The 12,679-nt window shown below is 35.2% G+C and overlaps 1 protein-coding gene across 1 annotated transcript; it reads right to left on the bottom strand.

Moving 5' to 3' along the window:
* Window positions 1–2,836: 2,836 nt before the first annotated feature.
* LOC138313863 (uncharacterized) lies at window positions 2,837–4,750 on the bottom strand. The gene is made up of 2 exons (XM_069254125.1): window positions 4,236–4,750; window positions 2,837–3,948 (listed from the first exon to the last, which is right to left on the bottom strand). The coding sequence occupies exons 1-2, from the start codon at window positions 4,518–4,520 to the stop codon at window positions 3,319–3,321; spliced, it is 915 nt and encodes a 304-aa protein (XP_069110226.1). The 5' UTR covers window positions 4,521–4,750; the 3' UTR covers window positions 2,837–3,318.
* Window positions 4,751–12,679: the final 7,929 nt, after the last annotated feature.

A 12,679-nucleotide genomic window follows, 5' to 3' on the forward strand; every position in this document is an offset into this window, starting at 1 on the left:
TGCCATTAACAGAAAGAGCTAAAGAAATGTCGGCATTTATAACTTCACAAGGTTTGTACCAGTACAAAGTTATGCCGTTTGGTATGAAGAATGCCCCGGCAACATTTCAACGTCTTCTTAACAGCGTGATATCAGACCTGGAAGGCTGTAATGGATACATTGATGACGTCATCAACTACCACGACACGTGGGAAGACCATCTACGCGGGATTCGTGAATTCTTCGAAAGACTCACTACCATGAAATTGACTGTAAACTTATTGAAATGTGAATTTTGTCATGCAACTGTTGAATTTTTAGGCCATGTTGTAGGACAGGGGCAGGTTAAACCTGTTCAGGCCAAAGTAGAATCAATTATAGATTTTCCATCTCCTGGAAGCAAGAGAGAGCTGATGAGATTTCTTGGTATGGCTGGATACTACAGAAAATTTTGTCAAAATTTCTCTGTTATAGCAGCTCCACTTACTGCTTTGGTCAGACGAATGTAAGTCTGCCTTTGAGAAATTGAAAGCCATACTATCAAACTCACCAGTTCTGACTGCTCCAGATTTTATGAACAGTTTAAACTGTTTGTTGACGCCAGTGATGTAGGTGTTGGTGATGTTTTGATGCAAGAAGGTACTGAACAAATTGACCATCCAATTTGTTACTTCTCGAAAAAATTTGACAAACACCAGAGAAATTATTCCACCATTGAGAAAGAATGTTTAGCATTGATTTTGGCCTTGAACCAATTTGATGTGTATCTCTGCACTACAGTTGTGCCTGTGTTGGTCTTCACCGACCACAACCCTTTAACATTCATTGGAAAAATGAAAAACAAAAATCAAAGAATTCTCAGGTGGAGTTTGACTTTGCAAGAGTACAATCTTGACATCAAACATATCAAAGGGAAAGACAATATTCTAGCTGATGCTTTATCAAGGATTTAAATATGACTTAATATGTCAAGAAAGTTTCCTTTTCAAGAAAACTTTCTTTTCTTTAAGGAGGGGTGTGTTATGTATGACACTAAATACATGTAGTTATGAGATAAGGGAGATAACTCCTATAGCTTTTTTATCAATACATCCTATAAAGGTCATATCATTAATCTAGGTTATAGAACTTTCTAGAATATAATCATGTATAAACAAATATGTTTGTAAACATGTTGATTTTAAGTAGAGATCTAGAATGATCTATTTCCAGAAAGTTATGTGTGTTTATTTGTTTACTGCTTTTAGTTAGATATTTCTAGAAGTAGAAGGTTCTCCAATATTCTTGAATTAGGGTTTAGCTATATATACTCCAGCTGTCCAAGGCTAATCAGAACTGTAATGAGACATATCAAGAATTGTGCAGCGCCATATAAGATTCTATTGGGAGAGCTATTGTGACTTTATCTGTGGATTATTACAAAAACACTTTGTGTGGATTTATTCATATTGCCTGGAACTTTACAAATCATCTGTGGACATTCATTTTCCTCGTGGATTTTTGATTATTGTTAATTTGAAACCTAGAGGGATCAAGGATTATACCAGGACATTCGCATACAGATAAGTAACACTTTAAATCATCGTATTACTCTTGTACCACCACCAATTACTTTAGACATTGTAAACCATCTCTGAATAATATTGTATATATAATTAAATTGTGTTTTGAATTTAGCTGCTGGTTTCTCATTTCTGCTATTCGTTCATGTAACATTAATAACAGCAGAAAATATATCAGATGGCCTAAGCTGAGGTTACAATACCAAACATATGCAAGATTTCCTGCGTAATATATGATAACAGTGGAAAGACATTCCGCTGTTTTGCCGTCTGGCGCAGTGATAGTCCACTACCGCCCGGTATTTAGCATGACGGCGGGAAACATAAGACGACCCGCGTTATGAAAATTAGCGTTTTATTTATATCAATCAAATTGTTTCAGAAGGTGATGATAAACGTAGTATTAACGGTAAGTTAATAACTTTTGCGACTCTACAAAATTATCGATCTCGTTTTACCTTCCCATTTTAAAAATTAAAAGCCTTTCCGGAAAGGTAGTGGCCCTTTAACGCTTATCGCGCTGTCTTCGATGTGCTAGTTCACCGAATTACGCTAATTTATATTCGCGCTAAAATATCATAATTTACATTTTTTCGCATTTCCGCTAAAATTTGACTGTGCTAAAATTAGTACAGTATTCAATAGCTACTACGACCACCCACATAAATACTAAATAATGATTTATAACTTCTGATAGAAATCATCAACACCTATGAACGATTGAAGCTGACATATTGTCGACATGTGTTTTAGATGTCACTATATTAGCGACATTACAAGTACTTAAATCTTGATTGGATGTCATGATTTGATATTAGTGTCTATCTTTATTGGAATATACTCCAGGATCGGGGGAACCGTTTCTAGAAATAATTATGTATATCAACATATTCGTGACAATTTTTTGGGTGTTATGAATAATCGATTCCTTTGAAAGAATTTTTTTCTATAGCACTGATAACCTTCACTTAATAATAATAATTATTATACTTCAAGTGAGAATCCTGCATTCTGATTGGTCTGATAGTACAATAGGAAACAATAGACACGTTCGTAGCAACCCCCTAGCAACGGGTAAAATATTAACCGACCGAAAAAGATGCGCACCCGTTTCTTTTTTTGGCGCCATCTTTGTTTTTTGAAGCGACGCTTCAAAATTTATCTGGAGCTATTTCGTAATAGTTTTGCCAAATTAGTCTGTTTATCAACAAGGCCCATTACCTTTCCGGAGCAAAATATAAAGGTTTCTTAAAAACCCATTAATAACATCAGAAAATGCGTAGTGATGACCTAAAATAAGGTTACGACACCAAACATATGCAAGATTTCCTGCGTAATATATGAAAACAATGGGGAGTCAATTCGCTGTTTTGCCGTCTGGCGCAGTGATAGTCAACTACCGCCCGGTATTTAGGACGACGGCGGGAAACATAATGACGTAACGCGCGATGTTGGTGACACTTTACGTAACACAGAATGACGTCGTTTTTAGACCGCTTTCGCGACGCGTCACTACAACGTTATCCAATACACATATTCAAGTGAGTAAAGAATGATAAGTTAATTAAAGGTGTATACACAAGAAATGGAAATTTTATCAATGTAAAGATATTACCGCAGCATGTTTTACATACATTGTAACACCGATTCCATGAATACATATACAAAAAAATGTACATGTATATATATAATGTCTCCAAAGTTACTCGCCAATGTATTGTACATATGTAACTACTACATTGTCCAGAATTGCTTTCTATATTAATAACTTCTTCGACTACACATACAACAGTGAATCGAGGGATGCCAGTATTTCCACATGATCATCTTCACTAATAGTTAGCGTGTTGTTACTTTCACTGGCGTTTACCAGAACGTGGCGCACAGAACATGCCGGCACCACAGCCAGTCGGTCTTTCAAAAGACGGTAGGTGAAAACGTTATTCACAGTCTCAAAGTAAAACCCCCGAATAACTTCACACCCCTTTTCAAAAGTTGCACCCCAACTGTCTTTCAGTTTCCTTTTTAGTTTTTCCGGTTTACTCTTCGCTTTAAATAGATAAAAATCCTCACTTGGATCGTCTGTAAAGACCGCGAGTATACTGGTAGGTTGACATAGATCATGGAAATCATTTACATGTGAATTGTCTTGTAGATTATCGTCTACACTGACTTGATCGTCACCACCTTCCCTGCTAATCTCAGCCGTCCTTGTCTTCCCGATACGATTTGTACACGCTCCATAATTTCCGGTGATACACTGGTCACATGTATAACATGAGATATTCCTAACAAAAAGGTGGGACGGATTTCCAGTTGCTATAATCTGATGTATTTGTCTATTTCTTGGGATTGGTTTGTAACGCATTTGCGTTTCACGCGTAACCTGTTCAATGTACCTGAAATGAAAATGAAAGTTTTTGTTAAGGCTTATTAAATATCATTGATCATGTCATGGTATAATGTGCATTTATATAAGCGCACACATATATACAATTGAATATATAGACAATATTATCATGTACATGTATTGTTTTATATACATCTATGAACTACTAAAGAAATTAGAAAGCGCATGTGATTGTGCTCATCCTTGCTGCTACAAAGATAAATATTGATAATCAGTTAAAGATAGGGACTCTGTAAATGATGGACATAAAAATAAAAACCAAGCTAATGTCATACCTGAAAATGTCTTCTCTTGCAATTAGCAGACCCACTTGGCTGTTCAAACTTGTTTTTTCCAAAGTTATAAAGGTGCTCTGCTGACTGGATCGTTTCGGTACCTCTGATAATGGCCATTTCGGCCTGTCGCTTAAAGCACCCTCCAGCGGCGTCTTGGGGCCCTTTTCCATGTGATGTTTCAAAGTAATTTCTTATGAAGCATTCGTAACCAAAGTCGTAACAAGCATGAGCTACAGAGCCCATACAATGACGACTTTTATACTGGGCTTGACATCCGTCCGTAAATTCATGCATTGTTCGGGTTTGATAACGAATCGATTTCAGGTGTTCCGATACCAAGTTTTGAACAGCATGGGTGAAATATTGGTCATGTGTTAAGTCCGGACTGATAACAAAGAAGTGTTCTGTGACGATATTTGGTGATTCCTCAGTACTTTCAGCCCCATCATATTCAAGAATTGCATGGCGGTGAATAACAGTAACATGAATTGAAACTTCATTCTTTTGAAAATAACTTGACTGTAGTTCATGTTTTTCGATACACGAAAAAATTTTCAGAAAAATCGTGAATACAAATACAGTCGTTCATTGGCAAATTTTCAATTAAAGTTTTCATTTGATTTGTCTGCCAATTTGCACGGAACTGGTGAGCCGGAAATGAAACTAAAAGGTGCTTTAAGTAAGAAAACATCTCTCCTGGCGCAGTTTGTTTTTTTAACCAAACAAAGCTTTTTAATTTCTTTGTTTTTCTTTACATTGACATTGACATATTCATATTTTGACCAAGTCACTTGTAGAGCAGTCTCAGATGTATCGCATTCTTCCGGAAGTAGTTTAAGTAAATGTACGCCGCAGTTGTTGCATGCATTCTCTGTTTATACAATCAATGTCCGTGTCCGTTTCTTGGCAAAATGTTGTAGGTATTATTTCGTTTAGATGATTGTATATAGGATATTCTCTCTGTTGGTCTTCTGATTTATTTTCAATTGTCTTTTTTCTAAAACTCATGCAATCTTTGAACACAGTTCTTGTTTCGACGTGATATCTATAACAGCAAGTATTCCGGTCCTTTGGGCGCGTCGGCACAACATAATACGGCTTACATCTTTCAAATGTTCTTTGGCACATTTTGATTTCAGGATGTGTTTCTCTGAAATTAAGAAAAACTTCAGTTTGTGTTTTTTCTAAAACGTGTACCATGTGACTTGAGTACAACTTTGGACCTACTCTAATTCGTTTGATATCGCATTTATTTCCGGTTGGTCGAGAGTTTTGCGAAGATGTCCAGAAATTATAAGCCTTTTCTCTGTCCGAGTCCGTTATTTTATCGGAACGTGTTTTCCGGCAAGTGTGCGTCCATGACGATTTTTCCGAAGTCATTATTTTATGACGTACACGTTTGCCGCTAGATATGCGTCGCACTGGCAAACCAAGTTTGCGAGCTACTTTCTTTTGGATTTTCTTTTCCGCTGAATTGGGCCCGTTAATAGCTGCACATAAAACATTAATAGATGACCTGGCATCGTCGGAACGTTTGGATTTTGTGCTCTCAATTGCCTGTTTCATGTCACCAAGTATACTGTATACAGTACAGTTAGCAAGTTCGATGTTTTCAACGTCCCCAGGGGAAGAGTATTTCTCTGTTCGGAGAGATTTTGCCGTCGGTGAGTTCGACTCTAAATATGCAGAGATAACGGCGCTTCTCTTTACGGGCGTTTTAGGTAAATTCTCCTTTAGTCTGAGTAATGATCGAAATTTACTCATTCTGTTTTTAAATGGTGTTACTAGAGTACCTGTCGCGTTTTGATCGCCATTCATAACTTTTGTTTTATTTTTTTCTCTGTATTTTCTAACCCGCTCTCTAGTTTTTAACCTTTGTTTATTCATTTTTTCTATTTGTTCTTTGCAATTAGCGCGTTGCTTGCGTTTTTGTAATGCTGCAGTTGATACGGTTTTTTGAGTTTTTGGAACAAATTTCTTCTCGTTTTCATAATATTCTCTTCGTTTCCTCTTCCGTGCTTCTTGGCGTTCCTGTTTGTATATTTTGATACGCTGCGTTGCAGTTAAAATGCGCGTGTTTAAATCAATGTCCTGTAATTAAAAGATAATATAATATTTCACATATTGCTTATCGACATGACTCTGTAATTTTGTTAAATAGAACAGTTCTCGATTTAAATGCATATTTATCAGTATCAGATTCAAAACGTCGCGTGATAACGTTACGCTTTGAACGTATAACGTAACGACGTTTTTTTACGTTGTATTAAAAGTGGACATTTCACGGAATTTTTAAATGGCGTGTTATTTCTTTATTATTGATCGTACACTCGAAATAAAGAGTGTTTTTTAATGTTCAGTTCAGACACATTTCTAATATGGTTTTAAATCTATATTCAATATTTCATGATATGCTGATAAATGTTATCAAAATCTTTATATTTGCAAAAAGTAGATTAAAATCACTTGGTGGACAAATTACGGAATTTTTCATTTTCTTCGTTTGCAATGAAAACGCTCTTTAAAGTGGGCTATACTACGGTCATGATATATTCAATAAAGACACATTTCATTTATCATTTCAAAATCCTGAAATAGCTTACCATTTTCTCTCAATATTGCTTGAAATCTGTATGTGCGTTCTTCTGGATCCACCGTTACATGTTGACAATGGTTAATAATCAAGATATTAGCATAATGTACGCCTTCCGAAATCATCGATACGTCATTGACGTCATTTGTCACGTCATATCCGATTCCTTGCATTATGTTCATTTGTTTGTACGTATGTTTGGCGCGTTTTTGGAGCAGTTTTACAAACAACCACGACGGTAAATGTTACGCGTTACATACGTTTTCGTTGTATTTTGGGGATTTTGAACGCAATTAAAACGTATTTGTATTTCGCTTTACCTCCTATATTTCACATAGAATTAATGTACATCAAAAAACAATTCCATTGATATATAATGTGACGTGAGACCATAAAAAGAGAAGAAACCCACAACGCTTTAAATAAGGGGGGTTTGTGTTTTGGAACGGTATCACCAACATCGCGCGTTACGTCAATACGACCCGCGTTATGAAAACAAACATTTTATTTATTTTAATCAAATCGTTCAGAAGGTGATGATAAATATAGTATTAACGGTAAGTTAATAATTTTTGCGGCTCTACAAAATTATCTATCTTGTTTTACATTCCCGTTTTAGAAATTTAAAGCCGTTTCGGAACTGTAGTGGGCCTTTAAGGACGGAGCTTTCCATTCACGCCTTTTCGCTTACCGTCAAAGCGCTATATGTTGTTTTTTATGAACACGTCGGTGATTAGGTGAACGGAAGTCATGCGATTTCAAGCGTCTTCGTGACGTTGCTAATGTTGTAAACAGACGACGGGACGAAACAAAAATTCATTGAGATTTATAAAAACGTTAAGATTTTAACAAACGCAGGAGACAAGACAACAAGAATTTTCACCAAATGCTTATTGTGAGTATTCTTTTTTTATAATGCAATGGTAGTTAGTGCTACTGAGTAGAACCTGATACATGTATGCTATTCTACTGTCGACGGTGACTGTTCGACTTTTGCTAAAATCAGTTAAAATGTTTCAATAGATTGCAAATACTTGAAGACTAGTTTTGTTTCTAGATTTTTGGTATAATAAAATAAATACTACCTGCATTAGAGGTTGACAGTGCCTAGTGTCGCCCCTCGGAATATCACTGTCACCCTCGGCTTCGACTCGGGTGACAGTGATCTCGGGGGGACACTACAGTTGGTAGTAGACTAAAGGTTACACCCTTGTGCACACGGAGTGCACTACGTTTAGACTACAGGTAGACACGGAGTGCACGAGGTTTAGACTACAGGTAGACACGGAGTGCACGAGGTTTAGACTACAGGTAGACACGGAGTGCACAAGATTTAGACTACAGGTAGACACTGAGTGCACAAGATTTAGACTACAGGTAGACACGGAGTGCACTACGTGTGAACACGGTGTCCACTACAGGTGGACATCGTGTCCAGGTACATTGAGACCTAGACAGACAAGGTGATGTGTTACAGTTAGGGATCGGGGAAGAATAAGTTCTTCAATTTGAAATAATACATAATTATAATTTTTAAGTGTTTATTTTTTTTTTTAATTACAACATCTACAATTTAATGTACAGTATATATAACTATATATAATACAATATGTTTTAGTATACATGAATAAAACCTTTTCACTGCAAAAGTAATAAAGATTGATTTATATTCATTAAGTATATGTCTATTTAAATATTATATCAGTAGTTTCCATTTCTTATCTTAAATTGTCTATATTACGTTTTCAAAAGTAAATGTTTTATGGGTAAATATATATATCATTTACATCAAGCATTTTCACAAGTCAAAAACAACTTTGAATTGCAGCAAAAACCAGTCCTAATGTGCTTTTGAGACACTTTTTTCTTTTATAATAAGCTATCAGTAATACAATCATATACCGGGTAATACATAGCTTTTAAACAAAAAGATTTGGTGCCTATCAAATCAGTTGTCTAGCGATACCCTTGTAGATCGTCTTTCATTAAAATATATACACTTTTATAATATTTTTCTTGCTATTTTAAGTTCTAAAAGTATTGTACGTAAAAAAAAAACTTAATTACATATTCTTTATTAAAAACTGAACGTCTTTAAAAGATCATGCAGAATTAAATCCACTTCAAACTATATGACGTCCTCCACTAATTGGTGGCTAGTCTACCTACAAGTACCCAATTCAGCTTGTTTTGATTCTTAATTACCGGTACACACAATAAGTTTATGATCCCAACCCCGCAAGTTATCTTGACCGTATATTGCGTCATGGTCCAATAATTATAACTTGTCAAACATACAGGTAAGCCACAGTATCCAGCTATACAGGTGCCTCAAGGTGACCATCGATAGATGGCCAGAGGGCAGAATCGTTACCTTCTGTGTTTGCACGGCTTTATGAGAATGGGGGCAGTATCCTTATATAATATGTGATTTTAGAATTGTTTCTATGGAAGTTTGTTAAGACAAACAAATATACTTTACCGTTTAAAAATCACATATGTTCATGAGTTTGAAACACATAAGTACCATTCTTCTTAGATACATGTACATGCTTGTTGTAGAGCCTGGGTAACATGTACACCGGTTCCTGGGGGGGGGTACACCGGTTCCTGGGGGGGGGGGGGGCGTGAAGTGGAGCTGACGGTAGCTGTACAATGCGTAAATAATGCATGTCTGTCACAACCTTGAATTAACCAATAATACATATATATTATTATAATCAAAATTAATGTAGAATTTAGGAACTTATTCAACATTGTAACATGGTATTTTATATACATAGTCATGATAATCAGGTTTCTGATATATGTAAAAAACCAGTGTAAAAAAATTAAATTAATGAAAAGATATTGGATGAAATATGGTATTCCAATAATCTTGAAATAAATGTTTTAGTTAACTATACACTTGGTATTTAGATTATTTTTAATTTTTAATATATAAAGCTTCATTAGCAAATAAATTAAAAATGCACTACTAGTTAAAACACATATCCCTATTGACTAGCATTGTTGTATAACTGTACGTATTTGTGTGATGAGTACAATGTATGTATGTAGAGAGGCTGCCACCTAAGTACATGCATGCTATAAATGGACCTCCTGGGGTTGGGATAAGGTACTACATGTATACAGGTGTTGTTATATAAGTCTGTGATACACTTGACTGAACATATTGAAGGGTGCCCAAAGAAGGCCCCAAGAAAATTAATGTAGATTAGGAACTTATTCAACATTGTAACATGGTATTTTATATACATAGTCATGATAATCAGGTTTCTGATATATGTAAAAAACCAGTGTAAAAAAATTAAATTAATGAAAAGATATTGGATGAAATATGGTATTCCAATAATCTTGAAATAAATGTTTTAGTTAACTATACACTTGGTATTTAGATTATTTTTAATTTTAATATATAAAGCTTCATTAGCAAATAAATTAAAATGCACTACTAGTTAAAACACATATCCCTATTGACTAGCATTGTTTGTATAACTGTACGTATTTGTGTGATGAGTACAATGTATGTATGTAGAGAGGCTGCCACCTAAGTACATGCATGCTATAAATGGACCTCCTGGGGTTGGGATAAGGAGTACTACATGTATACAGGTGTTGTTAGTCTGTGATACACTTGACTGAACATATTGAAGGGTGCCCAAAGAAGGCCCTAGGCCCCTGGTCCCACTCTGGCCAATGTTAGGTAATTTAGATTATCATACCCGTGTGGTTGATGGAACAGTATGAAGTCCAAGTGACCATGGCAACTGCAGTCCTAGCCTATTGGGTCTACCTTTCGAGCAGGCAAATCAAATTAAGTGAACAATATACTACATGTATGGATCATACAATGCTCTGTTATGATACATCTCAATATATATATTGTTATCTTATAAAAACTCAAACGCCGAGGGTTTGTTAAAGAATGGTCGATGAAGTAGAGATATGATCAATTATTATCAACACCGGTTTCGTAGAAATTAAAATTAATTATGACAAATTCTGAATCTAATCAATACAACTAATGACATTTAACAGTTATTAATCTATGGGTCAGAGTCATAGTAAATGTGGATTTATTTTGATTCTGTCTGATTTGATTTGTTTATATCAGACAGGCATGTGAACGCTTAACCATTCTTAGCGTTAAATCGCGTCCTACACAGTTGTACACAGTGTTGAATGCTTCATACGAAGCGAGACAACGCGTATTGAACCGGATAATAAATTTATTTGCTATTTCTTGATAGCCACCTAGTGCTTTACAGGATTTCCTCTCACACTTCGCGTTGCAGCTGTGTATTAATCGTGTATATTATCATATATTGATCCGATTTCTTAACGTCTATGGACACGTCATTTCCTCGCTTTTCCCCCAATATGCTTTTGCATTGCGGCTCAGGATGACATAGTAATGCAAAATGCATATACGATATTATACATAACATAATTCTCCGCGCCACACTTTGACTTATTAGGAAAACGATAATACTTACCAATACGTTTACATTGTACTAATCAATTTTATGAACGAAATTAATATTGCTAATTAAGTTTTAAGTTTTATATAGTCCTAGACTTATTTATTATGACCCAAATCAAATATATCTCTTTTTATATCTAAAATTATATTCTGCCCGTATAATTTTATATCTCTATTTGGCGACGATTTGCTTCCTTACTTCTAAACAAATTACTTACTAAAACGCATGGTTCAATCTCTTTATGCGTATATACCGATAAAAAGGATATTTCTCTATTTAATTTTACTATTTTCACTAGCCTAAAGGAAAAAATAGTTTTTCTTTTTTCTTCTGAGAGAACAATATCCATTAGATGTGTCATAACCAAGTATTGTAGTTTCTACCCGTAACGCAGCCTTAATTTGCAATCGAATATCTAAATTTTTGTAATCTTTTATAATATTCGTTTAATTTTAGTGCTCTCTACTTTATCTCTAAGATTAAATTTGTTCACTCACATACCGATATCAAATCTTACTATATCATAGATTTCATTTTTTTCTTTCATATGTTATTCCATATTCAAATAAACATTACAGTAACGAATGCATTTTCCAGTAATTAAAATCGGGCAAAATTATTTACTGTCTGACCATTAAATAGGTTTCTGATAGGGGATACGCAATAACTCGTTCATCTATTTCGCATCAGATAGTCGCGGATTATAGACTGGCATGAGTATCAAATACATATTGTGTCGTCGATATATCGAGATGGCACATCGATCGTAGTCTAAATCTTGTGCACTCCGTGTCTACCTGTAGTCTAAACCTCGTGCACTCCGTGTCTACCTGTAGTCTAAACCTCGTGCACTCCGTGTCCACTCGTAGTTCATATAACATTTTCTTTGCCAGCTAACGGAGTATCACATTATTGCCTAACTCAAAGAAAGAAAAAAAAAAATCTGTGCATGACGCATACAGAAGACGAAAAAAAAACGAAAAAAAGTCATTCATGCATTTGTAGATATAATAACGACGTTTTATCCTCCGGGTCGCTATTAACAGCTGAACCTGATACAAACAACACAATGATTTCTTCTACAGATCATTACAACAATGAAAAATGATATGGACAATGAAATTAGATTCTATATCTCTATAGTCTTGTTTCCCAAATTTTGGACAGACGTACACATGATCTTCCCATATTATTGGGTGTACAAAATCGAAAATTCGCAATATCAGAAACGAAAATGTTCTAAAGATGATCATGTTGTTGCAAGGAATTAAAAATCGAATACAATGCAATTGCAAACCTTTCAAGTTACGTTCCTTTTGAAAAGCTTTACTTCGTCTTCGGCCGTGCTATTGAAGTCGTGCTTGGCCTCTCGC

The sequence above is a fragment of the Argopecten irradians genome, unplaced genomic scaffold, assembly GCF_041381155.1.
Source record: "Argopecten irradians isolate NY unplaced genomic scaffold, Ai_NY scaffold_1004, whole genome shotgun sequence".
NCBI lineage: Eukaryota > Metazoa > Mollusca > Bivalvia > Pectinida > Pectinidae > Argopecten > Argopecten irradians.

Coding starts and splice junctions, on each gene's coding strand:
- LOC138313863 (XM_069254125.1), bottom strand. CDS start 4,520: ATGCATGAATTTACGGACGGATGTCAAGCCCAGTATAAAAGTCGTCAT. Junction 3,949..4,235: donor CTGCTAATTGCAAGAGAAGA/CATTTTCAGGTA, acceptor AACTTTCATTTT/CATTTCAGGTACATTGAACA.